The sequence below is a fragment of the Bos taurus genome, chromosome 3, assembly GCF_002263795.3.
Source record: "Bos taurus isolate L1 Dominette 01449 registration number 42190680 breed Hereford chromosome 3, ARS-UCD2.0, whole genome shotgun sequence".
Lineage (NCBI taxonomy): Eukaryota > Metazoa > Chordata > Mammalia > Artiodactyla > Bovidae > Bos > Bos taurus.
In genome coordinates, this window is record NC_037330.1 from 84,589,386 (window position 1) to 84,616,127 (window position 26,742).

General features: G+C 40.6%; 1 protein-coding gene across 10 annotated transcripts in view; it reads right to left on the reverse strand.

The window, feature by feature from the left end:
- Nucleotides 1-26,742, reverse strand: part of NFIA (nuclear factor I A) — a 427,392-nt gene that overhangs the window by 392,242 nt on the left and 8,408 nt on the right. For 5 of the 10 annotated variants that reach the window (XM_059884866.1, XM_005204524.5, XM_005204525.5 and 2 more), the window contains exons 1-2: nt 7,913-8,156; nt 1,965-2,496 (exon numbers count right to left, since the gene is read on the reverse strand). In XM_059884866.1, the coding sequence (XP_059740849.1) occupies nt 1,965-2,496; nt 7,913-7,939 (559 nt within the window). In that variant the 5' untranslated portion in view covers nt 7,940-8,156. Of the gene's footprint in view, nt 1-1,964; nt 2,497-7,912; nt 8,157-8,502; nt 8,522-8,635; nt 8,779-26,742 lie in introns of those variants that run through there. The other 5 variants (XM_059884867.1, NM_001038209.2, XM_024989708.2 and 2 more) reach the window with 4 other exon arrangements.

Consider the following 26,742-nt stretch of genomic DNA (forward strand, 5'->3'; position numbering starts at 1 on the left):
CGGTCCTTGAAACCGCCAGCAACTGTGTTGGCTCAAGGATCTGGAGCCATAAAACGGGCAAAAACTGTCAACAGTGAAAGAGAATCCAACGTGAAACGGCGAGAGCGAGAAGGGCTGCGTCTCTGTGAATCTAAAGGAAACGTTTACACCTAAAACTTAGAAGGGACGCTGCTCATACCAATAAGCGCAAAACGGGTATTCCGTTGTGATGTTACCTTCGAAGGACGCACACACCGCGATGGGCATCACTCGTTGGCACCTGCAATTTCCTATGTTGGTCCGTTAGAGCATTTATTATCATTTATAAAGTATTTACTTCTCCAAATATTATAGATTAAACACACGATTTTTGAAGAGTGTGCTCCCAAAGCACCTCTAATAGCCACACCTTTTTTTGCACCTTGCCCTGGCAGAATCTCTACTTACATTTATAAAAATAAAAAATTTTAACTCTGCTTTTACAGTAGACAAAGTAACAACAATAGAGTTAACCAAGAGTTAATAAAGGGCCGCTTGTTCCTGTTTAGAGGTCATTTGGGAGATGTTGCATTTTCGTTTTTGCTACCCAGAACTGGCTAAAGCAACAGGCACCTCTTATAATTAAGTATACATTTTCAAAAACCCAAATATTTGAAACACTTACAGATCACATCCTCTAAAATACTCATCTATCCCCTGCCAACAGAATGCAAATGATGATGTGACATGCTTGCAAAGTAAATTTCTCCAGTTTCTTATGTAAGGACAGATGGATAACAAAAGTTCTCTTTCTAAAACATATATTGAGAAAAATAATAGAGAATAGGCTATCAGATGACTTCTTTAAAAAACTGCTCACATTTTTAGAATTAAAAATGTTTTGCAAAACAATGGAGTGTTCCCTTTTACAGGTATCATCTTCTCTGCCCTTTGGCAAAAAATACATACATACATGCACCCCAAAACAACCTACTGGAAGGATTCCACAACCTTCGTTCTTCCATCTGGCTCAAGTAACTGCCATAAAGGTAATCTAGCAAGACCGATATGTACATATAAAAAGTCAACAAGTTTCACAAGACCTGAGCTTTCACGTTAACACAATAAGCCTTTTGTCTAAAACAAGACAAGAGGAACAAAGTAAAAATGCATTGTTTTATCCAGTCCTCAATAGTTTTATCCCGAATGCTACTCTACCTGCTGTAACAGACACAGGGAAAGCATGCCTTGAAAACAACCTTGGAACAATAAAGAATGTTATTATGAATCAAAGCAACTCAATCAATTTTCAATATTGGTTTCTCAATTTGTTCACGCACTATACAGGTTTGGTTACTTTTAAGATTAACCTTTCCATCAACTGCTTAAAGAGTTGGATTGTTTTTTTTTCCCTTAGCAATCTTAAACACCACCAAGTATTCCTAACACAAAGTTAGTAAGTTTGTATTAGTGTGATTCTTTTTTCTTTATAAATGATCAGCAATTTGATAGCAATCTTACCTCCAACCTCTTCTTGATTAGAAGGGGGCTCAAGAGGCTCCAGAAGGTTAAAAACACTCCCAGAAGAAAAGCAACTAAAAACTTTGCCTCACTATCAAACTAAATGCTTTTTAACTAGATCACTTGCCAGTTAAAATAGACTCTTTCTTACAAGGGTTTTTAAGAGGTTTCTCTCACCCCTCATCAAAAAAACGTGATTTAAACAATATCTCATAATTGACTACCAACAAATTGATAACACTACTTGCCAAGAGAATTGAACTGAACAAGAATGCTCTCAAAGCTATGCTTTCCCACCTGAATGAAGGTGGAACCTCAAACTCTGCAGCATCTGGCTACTCTGACATTGGGCTACCTTGGACACCACGCTGTCCATATAGACGTGGCCTGCCATAGGGAGCTCAGGAATGGCCCAGCACACGCAGAGGTCATCAGGAAAGAAGCACCCGCGAGAAAGTGGACCGACTTCTCACCATCGCACTTACCTGCTGCATGCACAAAGTATGCCAAATATAAATCGAGTTCCTTAACAGAAACCCCTATGTGATGGGGCTGGACACAGAGCCCTGGATTAGAGCACTGCGGGGACTTTACAAGGCGCTCGCCATCAGTACTTTCGAGCGGAATACCTTTAAATAAAATCACCATAACAAGGTCCAACCTCCAGACTTTATCTGCCTGGCGGAGGCAGTCAATTCTTCGCATCTTGCCTTTCTGGTCTGGGTTGGAAAGAACGCAACACGGAGGCTTTTTCCCTGTAACTGTAAGAACAAAATCCTCTCGGTACTCAGGTCGGATATCTTTCCGCAACTTGGCCAGCAGTCGAGATGCCCACTTCTGTTTGACCTCTGGTTTTTCACTTAGCAACTCATCCTTCACAGCTCTCTCTTCTTCTTTTGACATACGCTTTTCATGTTTTTTGAAGTATTTTCGTTTTCGGGCCTGCAGGTTGAACCACGTGTAGGCGAAGGCTCGGACGTGGGGCAGAAGTGCTTCGATGAAAGGATGAAATTCATCCTGGCAAAATGAATCAAGACAAAAATATAACTAAAATGAAAACAAAAGGAAACAACATTTCTTTAGATGCTCACCTTTAAAATATGTATATATAATCCTATTTCACTTGAAATTTGATTCAAGCATTACCAAAATCATACATGGGATTGCTATGGGAAGTCCAAGAGGGGGGGTTAAAAATACTATCAGTATCGTGTCTCACAATCTCAAAGAAAAAAACTGTTAAAAGTAAAAAATGGTTTGTTATGTTACAGAAGTGTACCAGGTTCTATCGTCGGGCCTACGTCCCAAAGCCTTTAGACAGCCAGTGAAGTTTATCGAAATGCTTATAACAACATATAATCTTAACCCTATTTCAAGGAAGGCATATCTAATTTTGCTCCAGCCTTGACCTCACTACTTGTAGTACAGCCAGGGCTCCGCAGCCAGATTGGCAAATCCTAAACATTTAGATGCCAGTCAGTGTTGATGTAAGTCTAGGAGCAAAAATCATCTCCACGATCAATGGAAACAAAGACTTTCCCTCTAAAAGTAGTGCGTGTAGACTCTGATCTGTTTCTTAGTCATTTTTGTAACATTTTAATTCCTTTTTAAGTATTACAGTTAACACAATTTTTTTTTTTACTCAAAAACTTAGAAAAATTTGGCAGGTCCATATATAAAAGAAGAAATGGATTTTATATTTGTCGGACTAGAATAAAAGATCTATGTCCAAGACATAATTGCTGATATTATGGAAATGAAACAAAAAGGCAAAAAAGGGGGAAAAAAAAAACAAAAGCATTCAAGCCAGATAGTAAACAGAATGTGTCACTGTGACAACACGGTTGCAACTAAATACATTCAGTTTACTGATGTGATTGTGAAATACCTTCAGCAATAATCATCCCTAAAGAACAGAGTACCTATTTAAATTTTGAAAATAGTATTTCAGGTTTTTTGTTCTCACAGGGAAACAGAGAACCTGGTATATTCAATGATTATGAGACTACAGGAAAACCCTCATGCTTGCCTCTTAAAATTCAAGTAATTTGAAAATAAAATTGAATCTAAAACATTTAAAATTTTCTTACTCTTTTATTGAAAATACTTGATTCTTTTGTTTGACATTTTCTTAGGAAACAGAAATATAAAATTAAAGGAAAATTAAACAGTAACCTCCACAAAGCTTTCTGAGTACATCTAACTTTTGATTAACCAACCCACACTAATCTTACATAACTTCTCCCCACTGCACAACCCCCACCAAAAGATAAATTATTTACTTTCAAATAAATGAGGATAAGGAAGCCAAAGAGATATTTGATGACTTTTTTAAAGGGTGGAGGAAAGACAAATATAAAATGCATTCTTTAAGTTTGGAATATCCATCTAAATATATACTTTGGAGGCACAAGTAACTATAATGTCCAAAATATTAATACTATCAAACCAATTATTAATTTTTAAATGTTAAAATATAAATTGAGTGTTTAAAATTGGTGAAATATTTTAACAATCAAGCCTGTTAAAATATAAATTACAATCATTTAAACACTACATATGACTGCTTTTTAGGTAAGTTTATATTAATATACAATAAATCATTTCAATAATTGACATTTAATTTTTTCCTCTCTCAACAAATTTCAGGCTTTGTATTTCAAGTTTAGGCTTGAAAACTGCTCTTTTTCAATAAAAGAATCCAAAAGCAAAGAAGTCAGCCTTTATAATGCATGTACATTACGTGGAGAGAAAACAGAGAAAAATACAAGAATTATATTATTCTTTCCTATATACCATTTGCACTTTAAAATTTCTGATGTTTGGGTATCTTTTCTACTATTATACTTTGAAAGAGAGAAATGGGGTGGGGGGAGCATTTTTCAAGCCACAGTTTATCTAGCAAGGTATACACCAAACCGCAGAGCATTTAAACATTACTAAATTCGGAGTTCATCCTTGAAATGCTCTAAAATACATAAATTTAGGATTTGAAACACTCCTTCACATTGACTGACTTTTTTATATACACAGGACATGCGGGGGACCAAGGCTCTCTGGAATTATGCAAAGAAAGCCCGGAGTCTACCTTAACTACAAAGTGAGCTTTCACCAAAAGGAGGATTTCATTTTAAAGTCTCAGCACCATTTTAAAATGCAAAGAATAAGTTAGCTCCAAACATTCATATTTATGTCCAAACCTAGTCTTATTAAAGCACTTTAATAATGATAAACATTTAAAATAAATCTTCCAATGTGACATTTAAGTGTTCAAAGATATCCCAATATGCTTCTCAGAGAACTGCGAACTGCGTTCATTCGTGTTCAAAAGGATTTTGTTTACCTGCCAACCAAATGCCCACATATCTCATCAAAAAAATCCTTAAATGAGGTCAACTATGTCAACTAATCATTAAGAATAATCTAAGTCCCAATTTTGCATCAAAAGTATTTACAAGTTTTTACTCCCCAAAGGTTTTAAGAATGTGCCAATAAAAGTGCACAATATTTTGTATTTTTTATGACTCAGTCACATGCACAATGATAGTGCTAGTTATTTTTCTCAACACACAATTAGAAATATTCCAGAATATCAAAACTAAAGGCTATCATTCACTTGTAGGAAATGTCCAGGCATAGCATAAATTAATTTTTAAAGAAAAAAACAGTATGCCCTTATAAATCATGTTGTTGCACATATCGCCATAAGCTGTGGAATATTTAAAAATAGTCAAGAGAAAACAAAAAGAATATTTTACGTATGTACTCGGTGAGAAAGTTACAGGCCAGCAATAAAAACAAACCTGAAAACCTGTTTCAAAAGCAACAGGATTTTGAATCAGCATCTTCAATGTTCATCTGTTTGCAAGTAAGCCAAGTTTCAGAACCACGGAATGCTGATATTTCTGCAACTACTTCTTTGAAAGGTTCACCTATAAATTTCTACTGTTATCATTCTATGACCAGGTACATGATTTGGTTAAGATGTGCCCACTTGGATTAAACTATGATGTTTGGCATTTTCCTAATAAAGTTTTTAAAAACTGCATTCACGTATATGGAGTCTATTCTTTCATTTAGAGTCTTTTTACCACTATGCTTTACTGGACTTTCTTTAATGACCAATAAACTTCTTTTTTGTTTTTAAAACTGGCTCTAAAGCTTTATAAATATTCTGGCAAGTTAAATACATTGTGAATCAATTTTTTAAAAGAACAACTCATAAAATACATGACCCTCATTCACTATTTAGTGTACATTTTCTTTACAAACTGTTACACTAAGTAAGCATTTCTCTTGGTGTTTCCAGAAGAAGGCCTACTGAATGTATCCATCACAGGGCCAAATAGGTTTTTGTTTTTTTAAAAAAAAAAAAAAACTTTCTTAATGTGATAATGGCTCATGAGCTGTGAGAATCCTGTAACTGTGTTAAATACCTGACTATGCCCTGGGCCTACATGCGTACACTGGTATCGTCATATATGCACCATGCCAAAATATAAATTTATCTATTGAGAGCTCACTGGAGAAGTCGCTGAAGTGTCTGCTAAGTTCCCTCCTCACAACAGCAGCACCACTGGTATTATCTACCAGTTCTATGTGTTGCAAACTTTTGCCAGCTAGAACTTCAGCCTTTGAATCTCAGCATTTTCACTGTAGTCATAACTCATTCAAATTATCTTACACTTTGCATCTTATCCATATGCAATTGTGAACCTTGCCAAAAGTGGTTGGAAAAGTTTCATTCCATACTTCCACAAGTTACTAAAATAGTAACTTGTGGAAGTTTGTTAGGGAAAAATAAAAAACTTTTACAATAACTGAAAGCAACTGCCATCCATTATTAATGCTAGGCCTAAATCCCAAATCGACCATTTCAACATAAAAGATATATTTAAGAGTCTTCTGAGATCAAATAGCCGGTAGATAACTGTTAGATATTGCAATAAGAAGGGATGTCATGTGGGAAATAAATACAGAATCTAGACAGGAGAGAAGAAACTATGGATACTTTTTAGTCTTCCAAAAAGAATTCCGGATAAACCGTTATCTCCTGCTAAATGAAAGCAAGAAGTGGTAGCAGGTTTTTGTAGGGAGTGGTGAGTAAACATTTTACATGAAGCATACAAACTTCATGTACATTATTAATGGTCAGATCGCAATGTACCAAAACAGTAATGAAGGCTCACAGTTTTCTTCAAAAAAAAAAAAAAAAAATTAGCGCAAAATCACTTTGACTTCATGCCTTTTGGTCAAAATAAATAAATAAATAATATATTCAATAGGGACCAGATTTGGAGCCTTGAAGTAGCAATATTTTGCCTGGGGGTAGTGCAGACAGGGGCGGGATGGAAAGGGAGGACACGGAAAGGAGAGGCGCTGGGGCGAGAGAGACCCACGCTCCGAGTTAGGTCGGAGGGGAAAAGTTGCCCCAGTCCTGAGCGCGGAGCTGCCCGAGTCGCGTTGCGGCGGCGGGGGGAGACGCGTCCAACCGGGCCGCCGCTCGGGCTCGCGGCTGGGAGCCCAACTCCGCCCGGCGCGCCCCAGCCCGCGGCCCGCGGCCTCGGCTGCTCGCCGCCCTGCGCAGCGTGGGCTCGTCCCGGCACGGAAACTTTCGCTCGGGAAAGCCAGCGGGCGACAGGCGGCGAGGACGCAGGCTCCACCCGGCCGACGCGGGGGAACGCGCGGCCCCGCAGCCCCGCAGTCCCGCTCCGCGGAGCCCCGGGGCCGGCTCGCCGCCGCCCGCCCGGGTCCGAGGGGCGCTGTCCCGGCCGGGGCCCGGGGCGCTGGCCCGCGTCCCTCCCGCGGCCGGACCCCAAAGGCTGACAAAGAATAAACAAAAGTAAGAGTTTGGGGCGGCTGCGGCGGCGCGGGCTCCGCGGGCGGGCCGCGGGCGCGGGGACCTGAGTTCTCCCGCAGCCGGGGGTGCAGCGGCCCCGAGCGTGCGGGGCGTGTGGGGGGCTCCGTCGGCGGCCCCCTCCCCGGGCGCCGCGGAACTACAGAAACCGGCCTCGCGCCTGCAGAAACGCTGAGTCCAGATTTCAGCGTGACATGAGCTGCAACCCCGCCGAAACACGTGCGGGGCGTCCGAAAACACCACCGTTCCGCAGTCAATCGCCCCGATATTAATTAACGCATTAATAAGAGGGCGCCATTAGCCATGTGCCCACACAAATGGCCGTGCAAGAGGAATGCACCCGCATGGAAACAAAGTTACTTTCTTAAAGCTGTATTTCTCCGCCCCCCCACCACGAGCACACGCGCGCACACTTACACACACACACACAGAACACGCGCAGATATGGGCACACCCCGGGACACATGCCCCGGGCCCTGCTAGCGCGGGGTCCCCGGCACCGCCGGCCCGGCCCCAGGTCTGCCCCCGCCATCCCGACCCCCCCGCCCCCGACTCCGCATCCAAACAGCTGCTTACCTGGGTGAGACAGAGCGGAGAATACATCACTGCCGGGCGGTGGGGTGTGCGTGTGCGTCTGGTGTGTGCGGTTTGGAGGTGTGCGTGAGTGCGGGTGAGAAAGGAGAAAGAGGGAGAGAGGAGGAGAGAGAGAGAAGGGGGGAGAAAAAAAAAATCAAGCCTGCTTCTTGCGTTCACATTTCCAACTCGGCTCAACTGCAGCCAGCCAGCGCTATTGCCGCTCCATGAGCTGAACTTTAACCCCGCCTAGAGTTTCCCTACACTCCACTATACATGTCTACTGTACGCGGGCGTTAAAGGCATAGCGCACCCTTTCCCGCTCCCGCGCCCGCCGGCCGGGTGCCCGCGAGCTGCCCGCGCGCCCGCCTCCGCTCTGCACCGCACCGCACGGCCGCCGCCCGCTCGCGCCGCCGCCGGTGGGGGGGGGGGCGTGGGGGAGGGGGCGGCTGCGGCGCCGCGCGGCCAGCCGGGTCCCGAGCCTCCGCGGCCGCTCGCGCTCGCTCCTCGCTCGCTCCCTCTCTCGCTCCCTGGCTCGCTCGCTCGCTCGCTCGGCCCCCCCCTCACCCCCCCGTCCCCGCTCAGCGCATTACTGGGTAACGCAGTGAGGAGCAGTTACAGTCTGTACTCCCGGGCAGCTATAGGCTGCCACAGGATGTGCTTAAGCAAACAAAACTACTTTTCCTCGTCCCCATCCCCCAACCCCCGCCGCAGACCTTCGCGGACCTCGGTGGAGGACTTGGGCAACTTTGCCAGGTTGCCCTGCACCCCTCGATTCACTGCGTGGGCACGGAGAGAACCGCGGAGAAAGCCGAGCGGGGTAGGGGGGGGCGGGCTTGCAGATTTGCATGTATGCAAATTTAAAAGAATCAGACCTCCTAGGTAACTTTTTTTCCCTTCTGAAATGCGGTACGGCTCAAAGCATTGTAATCTCTCCAACGAAGCTTTTTGTGGGAATAGATCGTCGGCAGAGGTAATTATGCACAAAATCCTGCAAACTTTGTGCAGCTTCAGTCCTATGGCCTCCAGAAGCGGGGGTGGTGGGGGAAATTTTCACAAGGAAGATTCACCGGATTTGGGGGCTGGGGTAGGGGGGTTGTCTGGAGAAAGGGAGGCGGAGATTAACGAGCATTCTCCCTCCCAGGACTGTGAAACTAGTGGGTTTGAGCACAGACGCCATAGAAAAAGTTCTGTCACGTTCAGAAACAACAGTGGTTTAGCTGTGACATCTTTTTCTTTTTAGGAGGGAAAAAAAAACGTGAAAGGGATGTCCCCTTAGGGAAGGGAGATATTCTCGTCCACAAACGCGTGCCCAGAACTGGACACAGGCCTGTCATTACCGCCCCTGTTCCCGGGACACCTCTGGAAGGGTGCCTTTTAAGAATCCCCTCTTTTTCCCTCCCCCAGGTAATAGTTCTTAAAATGGAAAAGAGCTTCCTGCAATTATTTTAGGTTTGCTAAAGTATTGTTTTGGCAGAAAAGGGGGGTGGTTTTTAGGGTTTGGCAAGATGCCAATAAGCCTGCTTTTCCAGTTTTTTTTTGTTTTTTTTTTTTTTTAACCTCATATTTTCTCTCTAGGTTCTCCTCACTGCTGGGAAAGGGAAAGGAAAAAAAAAAGTATACCTTCTTCCTCCAAACCCCCATTCCATCTCTTCTCATCTCCCTCACTCTAGTTTGCAGCCTTCTGCATTTTCTTATCCTCAAAATTCCAAAAGGGAAGACGACTATATGGCGATGAAAGGCTCTCTCTAGCACACAGACAGGGGAATGTGCACCTTGGTGGAGGTTGCCCATCTAGAGAGCCTCTGAAAAGAGGAAATTCCTGTAGGAATGCCCACTCTGCGTGTGTGGATGAGATGACGTGTTAAGGCCACTCTCATTCAGACTCTTCCCCCACCCCACTCTCTTTTTTTAAAAAGTAAGGGGCAAGAAATATGCTCCTAGAGAAAAGAAAATGAAGTCCTCAAATATTCTGCATCTTTCTAATGTGATTTTATGCTTGTTCTCCAGTTACTTAATAGCCAAAATAATTCCTGGCTTCTCAGGAGACCATTTTCACACTCCCCCGCTTCTAAATATCCTTGGAAATCTCTCAGGTTATTTATTAAGGGGTGAGGGGAAATAATGACTTAAAACTTTAATAAAAGAGCCCCGTTTCCCAAACGACACAACTGCTTTTTTCCCTTGCTTCCTCTTAGATTTCAGTAGGAGAAAAACGTCCTAAAAGGCTAGCCGAGTTACAGAGACAACATTCCTGGCCACGAGAACCCTTGCTGGGATCTATAACTTCAACGCGCTCCAAGTTTCCTCGATAGAAGTTTCTGGCTGACAGTTCCAACATGTAACTGAGGCACAGTGAGAAGTTATTGTTCAGAGTGTGTACTCTTGGGAAGCTCTCTTCCAGAGAAGATTAAAATCTTTCTTTTGGTGTATTAAAAGATAGACTTCACATCTGCCACTTTCCAAAACAGTAAAGATTCTGAGTTTTAATTGAATCTCAAGAAAAAGGAAAAGGATTAAAAAAAAAAAAAAAAGCACTGGCACGTCGCCCTGGTTTTTTTTTTTTTAATGGGGAAAAGTAATTTAATGCTGATATTTCTACTTTAAAAACTTCTTTTGTTGCAGCAGTGGATGTGCCCGCGATTTCCAGCTTTCTGCGGTTAGCAATATTATCTTAAGTAACTTTTGGCGCCCTTCGTAAGACTTTTGGATATGGGACGATTGTTTGCGCCCTCTAGGCAAGGGCTGGATCCAAGTTCAGCACCAAAGCCCTTCACATCCGCTCCTGCTTTCTCTGCTATCTCCGCCAGCTCCCGCTCCCTCCCCCGCGGGAGGGGGGTGGGGTGGAGAGGCGGGGGAAACACTACAAAGCCCAGCTCCAACTACAGCCTTTGGAAATCGGACTGAGAAAAATACAGTAGAAGAGTTACAGTTACAGAGAGGCTTCTGGTAACTTTCTCTCCAACAGGCATAAATTTAAACACACACACAAAGAAACAGATGTTCCTCAAAGGGCAGTCTGGGGGTAAAAAACATTTCCAACTCTCTCCCCTGGTCCCAAGTTACAAAAGTAAATCCTTGTCCAGAGTTCACAAAGATACTGAGACCCTTGAAAGAGCACAGGGATGAAGGATGAAGAGAAGAAAAAAAGGATAGTGGAGAGAACAATATAGGAAACACAGGTGAAGTACAAAAACTAGTTTACTGCAATCATATAAATGACCCATTGTTAGGAAGGATAAACCCCTTATTGGAAATAACCACTCCAATCATTTATTTTGTAAGTGCTAGGAGACTGCCTTGAAATGGGATTGTCTCTGTGCAAAGGAGGCTCCTGTCATGCTCTCTGCTATCCATATTCTTCCTGGCACAGAGCCCAGCCTTGCATTTGCTGTGTTTTATTTGCAGAAATGTTACCTTGCCAGTTTTAGTGAAATCCTCTTAGATATATAAATTACGTCAATAAGGATTCACTCATATGTGCATCTCGGATACCTCTCATTTCAGAGGTTACTTAATAGGAAGATCTTGTTAATATGATTTAGATTTTAATGTACAAAGCAGTGAAGATAAAAGTGGGGTTCAGAAGTGACAATGCCATTTACTATAGTTCTTACCAAGACTAACTTTATTACTCACATTTCCCAAGGTTTTCCTTCTCTAGTTTTTTGACCTGCAGTCACTTGTGTGCAGATTTTTCTTATATGCATATATTCCTAAATTGAATCATGTTGCTTAGCTGAGCATCTAAGCAGATTCTTACATCAGATTTCCAGGCCAGATTTGATTAGAAGGCCTAAAGCCTTGGGAAATAGCTGGATGGGAATTTAAGCCAAAGATGGGAAAGAGCCTCTATTATTTTCCATTCATTTTCCAACAGAAGTAGGTGTCTACACTGCTCATAGGGAAGGAAAAGATGGATATATTTTAGTCAGAGGCTGCCAGTTACTGTCTCCAAGACAAGCTGCTGCTGTTGGTTTCCACAGGATTGGTCTCAAAGACTTGTTCAAGAGGCCAGACTCCAGTGGAGAGTTAGCAAGTCAGCAATCTTCCACACACACCCTCCACAGGGGTTAATGTGGTAACAAGAAGAAATGTGCAGTTGGCCAGTCTCAATATCCTATTCGCTACTGACCATATATTAAACAGAATTCAAGAAAAGTCAAGAAAAACACTCTCCCCTTCTTCCTTTCAAATGTATAAAACAGCTGTCAGTCCACCTGTGAAACAGTCTCTCCTTTAAAACTGTTGTTTAGAGTTCCAGAAGAGAGGCTTGCCTATTCCTTCAAAGTACCTGAAAAGCCAAAGCTTCTAAGATAAACAGAGAAAGACGTTTTGCACTGCTAAGCATGCAATACATTACTTTCCAAAGCTCACTAGAATCCCATAGTTTATCAGCCACACATTTTTAAAAGTTGAACAACCATCTTCCACAACCGTTAACAACTTCCCTGAATTTACAAATAATCATTCATGCAAAGTTAAACATTTCTCTAACAGAATTTTTTTAACTTTTTCTAAAAGGCAAGGAAGGCTTACATTCATGCAAAACAAAACAACCCCACGTTAATTAAGTTCTTTTTTTCTTCTAAAATTCAAAAACTCTTTCCTATTGTGCTTGCTAAATCCGGAAGAGCTTGTAGCTTTGACAGCTTGAACCACACCATCCCCTTCAGAGCCGCAGAGAACTTCAGATCTTCTCTGTCCCGCCCCCTCTGGCTACTGAGAACCATTGTACACCCAAGCTTGGATATGATTGGGTAAAGCTTTTGTCAATCTCCCCTATGGTCCCATTGATTAGAGGATCGAATCGTCAATTATTCTCCCGGTCCAGACATTTCTTTTCGGGTTAGGTTGACTGCTGAGGCCAGACGTCTTTTTACAGAACAGAGCACGTACAGGATTTTTCCCCCCCTTTCTGGAACCGAGCAAGCGCTAGGAGGAAAAAAAAAAAATCTGTCAAGCTCAGCAATTTTTTCAAATCTCGGGGAGAAAAAAAAAGGAAACCCGGTCCTTGATGTACATAACAAGAAAAGAAAAGCCATCCACAAAGCTACATCTTTAAAACAAAACCATCACAATAGACATTTACCCAGCAATCACTCCAATGCATATGCAAGCTAGAGAAATTTTAAAGTCTTAGCCATTAAACAAAATCATTCTACCATTATTGTTGTTTATAAAACGCGTACCGTATAAACGCAAAATAGAAAGTTTAAAGCTGAACCACGTACCACTGCAATGTAAAAAGAGTACGTGAGAAACTGAGAAACTTTAAAATGTTCAGACGAATTGCTTCATTAGTTGTCCCCCTTTTTTTGCATTAAAAAAGACATCTAAATAAACTTGGAACCGTTGAAAACCCGGAAGAGATTTTTTTTAAGCTGTTGGCCAATTGCAGGCTTCTCGGAGACTTTTTTTTTTTTTTTAACTCCAAATCAGGAGGCTTTTGCAATTGCAATACGCGCTGTCTGCCTCTCTCACTGTCTCTCTCTCCTCTTTTGAAAGCGATCCAACCCCGGCTGGCTGGTTCTCAGATTCTCTCTGGTTTTGCCTTGTGTGCTTTGGATTGTACGAGACTTTGCAGAAGTTGCAATCGATTCGCAGTCTCTCTCTCCTCTCCCTACCCCCTTGTTTATTTCCGCAATCGCTGCAATTTGCATAGTAACCACGCACGAGGCGGTGGGGGCCGGGAGGGGGCAGGGAAAAGGCCTTGCCCCCTTCTCCCCTCCTCCTGTCTCTCTCCCCGCCAGTCTCCTCCTCCCCCACGGCTTGTGGCCAATAGGAGCCCCGGCATTCAGCGCAAGCTCCGGTCGGGACACCGTTCGGAAGAAAGCCCCTGTGTTACTAGGCCCGGCTCTCTGGATGGTGTTTTTGGCGCAGTAGGAGTTCCCCCTCTTGAGGACCTCGCAGCCGGGACTAGGGAGATGTGACGATATAGTACCTTTGCCTGCGGTTGTGCGGGTTTCGCACGTTTTAATCAAGTCTGCACACCTGCTTTCTCGGTTTCTTTTTCTGTAGTCTCTCGTGAGTTATTAGGCTAGTTCAGGATGGTTAGTGAGAGATTTAACCTTTATTTGCACTGGTGTAGACCAAGAGCTAAAGATCCTCTTTGGTTCATTAAATCAAGAGAGTGCAAAATGTCACAGAGAACTCACAATGAAATAAAGCTTCTACTCCAGATTCAGAAAGAAAAAGGCATTGGCTCTACCCTGCAGATGGCTGAACATAAAACTGTTAGGTGGGCTCCCTCAAGAATAAAGCTGTCCCTTTAAAGCAAGAGATGCAGTGAAATTCTAACTTAATTGCAAGGGTCTAATTTGTCAATATCCTTAAAAAAAAAAAAAAAAAAAGCCTGAGTTCCACAAAGTTTAATACAGCCCTCCACCTCCCATCCCCCGAAAAGAAGAGCTGAAAGACATTCCACATATATAGGGGAGAGGCGTTAAAACACAGTTATTGGATTATTAAGTCCTCCATCTCACTGATTCATCTTATATCATTAAACCAGACTCTTTAAGATCATGTAATCAGGTTATTTCAATGTCAATCTTTTATGTGTTTGTTTCAAGCAATAAACAAGCCATTGGTTCAGTGGTGGTGTGTGTATGGGGTAGGGTGTCCCTTTAAGTGGAAAGCTTCACAACTGGCCTATTATTTTTTTTTTTAATGTGTTTGCTTTGCATCAGTTAAGTAGCTTAACACATTTTTACTGAATAACTGAGTTACAGGAAAATGTGTGCTTAGCTCACTTGATAAAATTTATCCAATAAGAAGTCAAGAGGAATAGGAAGCAACCTGGCAGTTGTCTGATTTTCTTAACTGTCCTTGGTGAAGTTACCTAATTAATTAATAACAGGACCTTGCACAGTTAAATTAGAGGTTAGAGAAACTTCCTATTTTATTTTGGACCACATTTTTGGCTTTAGACTTAAACACTTTACAACTAGCTAACTAATGAAGCATTGCTGGGAGGTAAAGTACTGTGGCTGCCCTTGGTATTACGCAGGATTTGCTGTTCTGGTCTGACTCTGATAGATTCAAATATTGTCTAGCTCTGGAAAGTCTGTGGCATTTAATCCACTGAGCATTTCCACTTGGCATACCACTTTCACCTTAGAAACACACTTGATGAGATATAGTGGCTTAAGTAAAAAGAAAAAAAAATGATTTTTTAAGTAATCAAAAAATTTCTAGGCTTAGTTTGGCTGGTGCTACGCTATGTGATATTGAGACGGTTATGTAACACCTGTAAAATAGGACATGGACTTATTGTGAGAATGGAGGTCTGTTTTATCAAGAGCTAACAGCCTTTGAAATGCACAAGAGGTATCAACTTGTATTGCATTGCTCTGTAGATGCTGTGGCCTGAATAATTACTAATTTTAAGCAAACCAGGCCTTGTCAGTAGGTGGTAACAGTGAGTTTTGTGTATAATGTCTGTACTTCATTAACTTGGTCTAATGTGGTAGGTTAGCACCTGTTCCAAAGTAACCTTTTATATCTTCGTCTAGTCAACAACAACACAGTATAGGCTTTGGAATCCAACTTAGGTGTTAATGTTGGTCCTACTAATGTGTGGTGGTGGTGGTGGTTCAGTCGCCAAGTCATGTCTGACTCTGTGACCCCATGAACTGCAGCCCACCAAGCACCTCTGTCCATGGGATTTCTCAGGCAAGAATACTGAAGTGGGTTGCCATTTTCTCTTCTAGGGGATCTTCCTGAGCCAGGGATTGAACCTGCGTTTCCTGAGTTGCAGGCAGTCTCCAGCAATGCAAGTGGATTCTTTACCACTGAGCCACCAAGTAAGTGCCTACTATGTGACTCCAGGCAAATTATTTAACCTTGGTAAGCTTTAGATCCCTCCTTTGAAAAATGGTACATATTCAGATACCATATGTAAATTACTACAATATATGTGATCAATAAAGGTAGCTATAATAATACTATTACTGTTTAATATTTATAGTGTTCTAGGTGAGCTTTCCGGTTTGCTCAGTGGTAAAGAGTCTGCCTGCCAATGCAGGAGATGCAGGAGACACAAGTTCGATCCCTGGGACAGGAAGATTTCCTGGAGGAGGAAATGGAAACCTACTCCAGTATTTTTGCCTGGGAAATCCCATGGACAGAGGAGCCTGATGGGCTACAGTTCATAGGGTTGCAAAGAGTCAAACATGACTGAGTGACTGAGCATGCACTGTGCACACACACATACACCCGTATTCTAGGTACACTGAATGTGTTAAGAGCTAAGGAAACAGAGAATAAGATATTATCCCTGCCTCCAAGAAGCTTTCAGTCCAATGGCAGAGACAAGACATAAAGGTAAATAACAACATAGTAAGTGCTATCTCGAACTTAGATATACATAAAGGGCAGCAGGAATACAGATGATTGATCTTCCTTGGGTGTACAGATAAAAAGAAAAAAAAAAGTGACATTAGTGTTAGGCTAAAAGTATGCATTTGTCAGGTGAACAATTGAGGGGCAGAGTACTCTTGTCTAGGAAAGCACGGTGATATCAGCGTATGCAATGGGCCAGAGAATCGGGTGGGGTTCGATTGTGGCTCATTGCACTAGCTAGTAACTAGAGATGTAGTTGGTAAAGCAGACTGAGGCAAGACGGTAGAGACCCTTATGAGTTTTGCTTGAGGGACTGGAGAGGCCTCAAAGGTATTTAACCAAAAGATAGTCAAGATAAGATGTGCAAGTTAGAAAGATCACGGTAGCAGTGGAGGCAAAGAGACCAGTTAGGACAAGGCGAGAGAAGATGAAGTCTTGAACTATAGCACAGAAGAAATGAATGAGCAAGAGAACAAAGGAGGGAAGAGGAGAGAGTAGGAGAGAGGTGTGGAAGCAAGGGAGAGACACATCATTCACATTCATTTCAGGGACTTTGATCAATAGGGACAACATAAGAGTGCAGTGTTTCCACATTCTTCCCAAAGTCCAAATATCTACATGACGTTTAATATCTGTTAATGAAAGAAGCTCTTCTTACCTTCCTCACCCCACAAATTGCTACTTCTATATCCTTAAACCTACAATATTAAATAATTTAAAAATAATAACAGCAACCATAACAGTAGCTCACATAGATTGACTGTTTACTCTCTATTAGCTCTTTCCACTCCCTGAATTTGTGTTCTAGTAACTTCAGCCCCATTGAAAAACAGCTGTACATTAAATAGGGTGGTTTTGAGTTGTCAACCCATTTGAGAGCCTCACGTTTCCACATAGGCTGGCTTTATGCCTCGAAAATAGTATGCTCTTCCAGGAATTTTGCTTTGTTGACCCAAATAAAAACCTAATCCTCTTGCAGGGCATTGATATGGAGACTAGAACATCAGAGCCTTACAGAATAGAAACATAATTCAGAATCACTATATTTTTCTAATAATAACTTTAAATGTCTGTACTAAATTGAATGTTGAACACAAAGGTATACTTCACATTTTCTTGATTTGCTTGGGTAAATCCTAGATCATCCAAAGAACTTTTTAGGGTAAGTAATGAACACTGGCATTTAGAGGTCTAACATGGCAATATAAAGGATAATACATAACACGGCAATATAAATACTAGAAGCAAATTTAAATCTAGAATTTGAAGAGGCTTCCAAATAAGCAAGTTGTGGCAGTCTACTGTCCCCACCTAAATCTGTTCTCTACTTTTGGATACATAGATGAACAATTAGAGTCTATATTTTCCAGCCTCCATTTCCGATAGGCATGACACATGATTAAGTTCTTCTCAATAGGATGGAAGCAGGATAGCTGAGTGCAAGTTCCATGTTACTTGCTTAAAAGAAATTTGTTGTAAATTTTTGGCCTCTGTAAGGGCTTCCATGAGGCCATGTCAGAGACCAGACTTCAATGACAAAGAGCAGGTCTGCACCCTCAGAGACAAGAGAGTGGCAAGATGGAAGGACCTTGGTCCCTAAGTGATCTCAGGGATCGAAGTTGCTCCTGCAGCCTAGATCGAATTTAAACTTCTGGTTCTGAGGTCTCTGATATAGCAGCCTAGCATTTACTACAACTAATAATCAAGATTACAAAATAATCTCATGAGATCTTTGGATAATTTTCTCTATAAAGATGTTATGGTTTTCCCCCAACTTGGTACAGATTACATTTGCTTTTATTATCAGCCTCCTTTTCCAGACTCTCCTCTTGCCTCAATTCTGTGACCTGCTCATCCCATACACACTAAATAACTCATCTCTTCTCATCATTTTCTGAACATAGCATACATGTTCATTCCTCTCTTCCTTTGTCTGTGTGATTTTTTTCTGTCCAGAAATCCCTTAAAAATTGAGTTCCACTCATTTTTTCAAGAACCAAATACTACTTCCTAACTCCCCTGGCAGAATCCATCCGTCCCTCCAGCATGATCTCTAGTGTCTTATACTCATTTTTAGGACAGCTCTCTCTTCACATTGTATATAAATTTGTATGAAAGTGTTAGTCACTCAGTCATATCTGACTCTTTGCGCTCCAAGGACTGTAGCCCGCCAGATTCATCTAACCATGGAATTCTCCAGGCAACAGTATTGGAGTGGGTAGCCATTCCCTTCTCTGGGGAATCTTCCAGACCCAGGGATTGAACCCAGGTCTCCCAAATTGCAGGCAGATTGTTTACTGTCTGAGCCACCAGGGAAGACCCATCAGTTTGTATATCAATTATTTATTTGTCCATTTGTCTGCTAGACCATGAGCTCCTTGGAAGCGCGATGACTTCATTCCTTCCTGGATTCCTATAAGCAAAGTGCCATAGTAGATCCTCAATGAATGTTGGGCAAATTCACATGTGAATGAATAGATGAACAAATGGTGGGCATTCCAACCTTTCAGTCTGATAAAACACAAGGTCAGGAGTATGGCTGTTGCAAGACATGGCATTATCACTGGATGGAAATTTTAAGTAATAAAATAGTAGGACGTTGAGTTTGCTTTTCACAGATCTTCCACACACATTCTCACCTTTACCTTTCCTTCTAGGCAGGTCAGCCATTGTCATTCTAACCACACAATTGAGGAAACTAAGGCTCAGGAAACTGTAGTGGTTACTCAAGGTCATTCATCGGTGAGTGGTTGAAAACAGTTCAATTCATTTAGCATTCCTCTCCAAAGCTCTAGCTATGATTTCTGACTTAGGAAAAAGTTCAGGCTTCAATTTTTTTTAAGTACTAGTGGGCTCTAATCGTAATCAAAGGCAAACACGTGGATCCATTGTTAAAAAAATAGAAAAGCTTTATTGAGATATAATTGATATACAAAGAACTGCACGTATTTAATGTATATAGTTGGATGAGCTTGGCCATATACCAACACCCATGATCGATCACCACAATCAAGGTAATAGATATATCCGACACCTCCCAGAGTTTCCTTGTGCCCCCCCACTTTTGTTTGTGGTATAAACATTTATCTTGAGGTCTAACCTCTTAAATCTTGAAAGGCACAGTACAGTGTTGTTAACTATATGCACTGTATTGTACAGATCTCTAGGACTTATTCATCTTGCATAGCTGAAACTTAACACCCACTGAATAACAGCTCTTCGTTTCCTCCACCCTAGACCCATCCTTCTTATTCCCAGGTGGCTCAGTGGTACAGAGTCTCCCTGCCAAGGCAGGAGACACAAGTTCAATCCCTGGGTTGGGAAGATCCCCTGGAGGGGGAAAATGGCAACCCACTCCAGTATTCTTGCCTAGGAAATCCTATGGACAGAGGAGCCTGGCGGGCTACAGCCTATGGGGTTGCAAAAGAGTTGGACATGACTGAGCAGTTGGGCACACCTGCAATTGAGCAGCATAGATACACACCGTGATAAACTGCAGAAATTCCTCAATACCAAAGATGGTGTCGCACAACTGAGCTGCTGGGCTAACCAGAGAGAGGAAATCTGTGTCATAACTAGAGTGAAGGTAGCAAAGTACCCAATTCACAGAAGGAAAGGGGAAGGGGAACTCAGAAGTCTCCAGCCACCACGTTTTACAGATGATAAAACTGAAACTAGCCGAGTGAAGCTCATGGTCTTACAGCTGGTAAAGAATTAATCCCCAGTTCAGTGCCAGTTTCATTACATCATGCAAAGGATATTTTGCAGGAATGGGAAAGGAGTGAATAACTATCTCTGATATCAAAGTTGAAAAGAGGCCTGGGAAAGTGAAGAAATACTGCTTTTGAATCTGATAGGAGAAAGAAAACAGTTAATTATCTAAATCGAATGGACGACTATAAAATCCAGGCGGGTACCTAAAAGATTTACCTAAACGTGTTCAGACAGTTCAGTGATAATTTTCAGGAAAAATAAACGAGGGTGGGGTGAGAGCAGCTGTTTAGAACTGCAAATTCGTGTGAAGAGCTGTGAATGGATCTGGTTTTCTAGTCTCTGCTCACTGTGGCCTTAGACAGTTCAACCTCTCCCTCTGGCTTCCTTCTCTGAAAAATGTTTAAGTATCATCAGCCCTGCTTACATATTGAAGTTTTGTGAGGATTCAATGAAATCATGAGTGTGAAACTGTACAAAAATTTAGGTTTCTGTTCTGTGAAGGCCTGTACCACCAACAGTTGTTTATCATACAGCACAGAATAAAGAACATGGATATGTAGTTGGTTGTATTTATCCTGACTCTATTCAGAAATGTTTTTGAGTAGGGATGTGTATGTGTGTATCTCTCTTTATCTCTGTCTGTATAACTATATGTAGACACACACACATATAGTCATATATATATATCTCCAAAGTGAGTGAAAGTCATTCAGTCATGTCTGACTCTTTGTGACCCCATGGACTGTAGCCCACCAGGCTCTTCTGTCCATGGAATTCTTCCACGCAAGAATACTGGAGTGGGTTGTCATTTCCTTCTCCAGAGGATCTTCCCCACTCAGGGGTCGAACCCAGGTATCCTGCATTGTAGGCAGTTTCTTTACCATCTAAGTCTCCAGGAAGCCCATATATATATATGGGAAGAGAGAGAGAGAGAGAAAGAAACTATTAACATTAAAAAAAAAAAAAAAAACTATTAACATAGAAATAAGGTAAAGTCAAGGCCGAAGTTAGTATCCAGGATACATACAGTGAGACTCTACGTACTTATCTAGGGTTGAGTTGCAATTTCGACTTTGAGTTTCCTTATCGTCAATTTAAAAAAGAAAAGGTAAAAATGTATGAAATATGTAATATTCATATCACTATAAAATGCAAATTCAAGAAAAGTTATTCAAAATCAACACAGACATTCTGAGGTCTGCAAGATTTTAACACATAAGCTCTTACCACCAGCATCACCACCACTGTAATACATGTACACAAACCAGTATTGTAAAGAGGACAAGCTTCTCTATGAGACACAGAATCATAGACTCAATCCCTGGGTGAGACTCCAGACAGCATAAGGACAGAGGGAGCGTGCTTCTTCTAAAACTCCTCAATTATAGCTAGAGTGCCCTGGGCTGGTGGAACTAGTGCTCTGGATACTGCTAAATTAGGATGTACCTGGTCTGACATCAGTGTCTATAGGTCCAGAACATCAGCAACAAAGGAGAAACCAATTGAGGTTGGCCCCTTTAGCCTGGGGTTTTTCTTTTCTTCTTCTTCTTTTTTAAACTCACAGTTTGTAGGATCTTAGTACCCAGACCAGGAATCAAACCCACATCCCCTGCAGTGGACCACCAGGGAAGTCCTGACCTTAGGGGTTTTTACACTCACTCTTAAGATAACATCCCGTTCCCCACAAGATAGTATGGATAGGAAGGAAATAGGAACTGGACAACCCAGTTGGCATGGATACTGAGTTCACACTTTCCCATCCATCCTCTATCCCTTCAGAGCTCTCCAGCCTCCTTGACCTTTCTTTCTCTTTTATAAAGTGACTTAAAATGTGTACACCTGTGGTGGGTTTATGTTGATGTATGGCAAAACTAATATAATAGTGTAAAGTGAAAAAAAAAAAAAAAAAAAACTGGGATCAGCTGGAGTTCCTCCAGCAAAGAAATGTATAGAGTTGGGGTTGTTGTTATTGTGTTGGATATACTAGCAGTAATAAGTAATGACTTGCTTCAAAGTGCAGTTAATAGGCTAAGAATCAGGATTATGAGTTAACCATAAACATCACAGGAAAAAAAAAAAAATGCCTGTGTATCAAGGAAAGGGAGACAGGGTACAATCTGACACTGTACTGGTAGGCCCGTTAGGAAAATGGCAATCTTTTAAAAAAATTAATTGTGGTAAAATACATAACATTTACCGTTTTATCCGTTTTATAATGTACAGTTCAGTACATTAAGTATATTCACACTGTTGTGCAACCTTTATCATTATCCATCTCTAGGATTTTTTCATCATTCCAAACTGAAACTCTGTATCCATTGAATAGTAACTCCCTGTTCCCTTCTGCCCACAGTCCCTAACAAGCACTGTTTTACTTTCTGCCTCTATGAACTTGACTACATTAGGAGTCTTATCTAAGAATAATGATTCAGTTTTCACACTTTTGTGAGTGGCTTCTCTCACTTAGCATTATGTCTTCAAAATTCATGCATGGTCCTGCATGTATAAGATTTTCCTTCCTGTTTCAGGCTGAATACTATTCCACTATAAGTATGTACCATATTTTGTTTATCTATTCATCCATGGATGGAAACTTGGATTGTTTCCACCTTTTGGTTTTTGTGAATAATGCTGCTAAAAACATGGTGTATAAATTTCTGTTTGAGTCCCTGCTTTCCATGCTTTTGGGTATATACTTAGAATTGTTGAATCATGTAGTAATTCTATTTTTAATTTTTTGAGGAGGAAATGGGAATTTTAGTTTGTCTTTGGGGGAAAATTGAACAAATTATTTAATGATAGTTCATTTACAGAGTTGCTTTCATGAGCATCACGAATCTTGGATTCTATTCTCACTTCTCCTATTAGCTATGTAATCTTTAAAGTCTCTTGAATTTTCAGGACCACTCTCAGTTCGCCCATTTGAAAAAGATGTTTTTAAATTAGTTGATATCTAAGGTCCTTTGAAATTCTAAAAGTCTCTAATTCTGCATATTCTGTTTGGCATATGAGTTCATCCATTCCATTCTTCATTTATTTTGGAAATGCTTTTTGAATGTCAGAGCAGTTTTTTGTTGTTGTTTTTTTTTTCTCTCTCTCTCTCTCTTAAAGATAAACAGGACTTATCCAAGGGGAATGGGAATGGGGAGAAGGAAGGCTGGGGTAATAGTTGAAAAAAGAAATAAAACGGACTGTGAACTAGTGGAAAGGCAGGTACCAAGAGAAGGCTGAAGGGGTAAATATGGGTCAGAACACTCTAGGCTGAGTGACCAACTTTTAAGATTTTGCACTTTATCCTAACATTAATGGGGAGCTATTGAAGAGCTTAAGGTAGTAACAAGATTAGTCTTTGTTTTAAAAAATCACACTAACCAACCACAATGTGGAGAATGGACTGTAGGTGTTCAAAACAAGTTGCCTATTCTTTCTCTGCTTTGCTGTGTTTTTCTTCAATGGTGGGGAAAGGAGTCAAGATGTCCCAGAACCTAACTTGGAACAAAAGACATTTAGATCAAACTTATTTCATCTTGGTAAACAATACTGTACTGAACTTCTCCTTACACTGAAAAGTATTTGTCCACCATTTCCCCTGAACCATGAAAACTACTCATCATGTAGTGTCTTCAGGTCATTAGCTTGCCAATTAATATGATAGGACTATGACATTAAAGAAATTTTTAAAGATGTTCTGATCAGAATTATTATCCTTTTATCTACAATGTTAAAAAAATTAAATATCACCATATTAATATCACTCTTATATTTCATGAGAAAACTTTAGAAAACTCATATATAATTAAGTGGAGTTTTTCCTTAATTGGGATGCAAATAGTCTACTTCTGGCTTTATATAATATTCTTTATATAAATAATGTAGTATTGTAAAATCATAAAAATACACAGTGATGCTGTTTTCCTTTTTTTATATACCTCATTTTCTTCACTCTGAAAGTTATGTGTTATGCTGCATCAGCAGATTGTATATCTATGAAGACAACAAATGATCCCTGAAGGCCATTATTTTTAATGGGTGAAGAAAAGGAGTTCTTAGATCTTAGTTCTATTTTAGATCACACAAATGCAAAACAAATTGTTTGGAAAAATACTCTGAGTTTTAATATGCAAGAATAATGCCTTGGTTTACTGCAGGTATTAAGATTCATTCAATCACTCATGCCTTGTTTAGTAAAGTAATGCCAGAAAGAATGGCATTTGCCTTCAATAAATTTTGGCAGTTTGGCATAAGTTTTACTTTGTGTTAAAGAAAACCAAAATGAGAGCAAGGAGAACCAATTATAAAGAGTGCTTTAGTCTGGCGAGGATGCTTGAAATGGCCAGCTTGTAGCAAGCAGGGCCAGGCCAAGAGCCGGGAAATTAAAGTTTGTATGGTACATGGTATGCTTTTGGTATATTGAAAAAAGAAGTGCTTCAAGAAAGAAGCCAAAGAATGGTAAGTGTTTCTGGTTTTAACATTTTTCCTATTAGTTTGCTAGCCCGCCCAAGAGCTATAAAGTTAACAATAAATCAAATATATTTTAATTTGTCACGAGATAACAGATAGAAACAAAATTTTCCCAATTGATTTTCTGCCAAAGTATTTCTACTAAGCCTATCCACTCCCTAAATTTACACTTACTGTCAAAAATTAAGAACTATCAAATAAATTCAAGCCTGGGAAACATTTACTGGATGCTGCGGTAGCCTGGCACTCCGTTACGTTCTACGGACTCAGGACAAGTAAGTGATGATCTGGTCTTCAAAGAGGCAAGTGACTCTTGGGAAGGCTGGGTTACTTTATTTGCCAGAAGGCCAGAGCAGAATACCTTCTCCAGGTCATTCAAAACATATGACACATGACATTGTACCAAATAGCAAGGCACATCCTACCTCACTGCTCTCCTTCCAAACCTGATCCTTATGTTAGTAGGACTAACTTTTCAAAGTCTCTATTTGAATATCAGATTGCAGTAAACCGTACATTCTTATGTAGAACCATAGTATTTGAGTAAGTCCTGAAAACATAATATGCATGACACTTGCTTCAAAGTGTATTAAAACATAACAATTCGTGTTCAGTTTAGTTTCTCAAAGTCCAAGTTTGAGAATACAGTTGAATTTTATATTACAGATAGTTGAAAGACTCATTGCAAGGTCAGTATCAGTACTTGTTAAAATACTACTTGACTTTGGGGGGAGGGTGTAGTGTGACCAGGAAAAGAGTTTTTCTCAGTGGATAACAGTGACACAGACACCTGTTTATTCCCCAGCTAAGTGTTAATTGGAAAGGCTTATAAAAACTCATTCTCCTCATTTTTCTTTTGTAAATTTGAATGTGAATAATGACTCAAATACATAATTTTACAAGTGTCTGTATTGCTGTGATATTGTTACTTGATCATTCCAGTTGTCTCAATTTGCTCATGTCCTTTGCTTTAACTTCTCTAAAAAAATGTATTATATAGCATTACTTACTAAGTGTCTTAATGAATATGCTAGGTGCAATAGTAATAGATTTCCATAAACTATAGATAAAATAGTTAGAATTAACTTTGACATCAAAAACAAAAACAGACAACTAAAAAAAACTTAATGTTCTCACAGTTCATGATATGAAAGTTTAACATAACAATCTAAATTGAAAGTTTAAAAGCACTTCACTGATAGAGCAATCCCACAGTCCCATTATGAGAAAATCTGAAGTTTTTCACTATCAGAAATAGTTACTTTGAAAATAAAAACATGATCAATTAAGAAAACACCATAATTAATGCAAATAATGTTCAGATATTATTTTCATCAAAGGATATGCCTGTTGACTTTAATTCTAAAACAGCAACACATTAAGAATTTTACTAATTTTTCCTATAACATATAAGAGAGCTTGATTTGTGATTTTTCCCCTTAAAAAAAAAACAAAAACAACTTTGATACCACAAAAGTTTTAAAACTAACTTTCCTGCCTGAATAGGGTCTCTGTAAATGGCGAATCAAGGTTGTACAGAAGAGTATTAATCACAAAAAGTATTAATTAAGATAAACTTTAGGGATGCATTTCGCAAGTTTACAGCCCTGCCTAATGGCTAACAAAGACTTATTTGTTAGTTTTCATACATCCATGTCCATGTGTGAACCAATACATTTTGGTCTATCACTTTTATAGTTATAAATCAGACTCATGCCCAACTCAGAGGCCCTGCAGTCCGGGTCTTTAAGAAAAAAGGACAGTGGAGGTGTTGCTGTCTGGGAGAGTGTGGGCTTCCTCTGGGTTGCTAGGCCGCCTTTCTGTGGACCTAGATGTATAACCTACTTTCATTTGTCTCTAACGACTGAATTAAAACACTCATTTATCTCCAAGTCATTATAACATAGAAACTGTGCACTGTCTACACATCATGGGCTGTGAAACAGCAGCCGGAACACATGACAGACTCAGTATGTTTGAAATGTTGGAGCAAATGGGGTGGTTGGTTTTGAATTCATTTGCACTCATTTTTACTACTTGAGACACGCTCATTAAAAAGCTGTATTTCAACTATGTTATATGCTCCCATTTAACTGAACTGGATTTTCTCAGCACTGCTGCTGCCTCTGACTTTTTAATTTGCTTTGAACAGGAGTATTCTTCCAAGTCGTGGACAATTCAGGCAGACTTTATCAGGTAAAGCCAAGTCTTCTGCTTTGCCTCTGCCTTCCACCCTGCTCCCGGGACCTACAAGTTGGGATTGCAGCTAAAGATGGGAACTGCATATCCCAAACCGGAGGGCTGAATCACGCTCA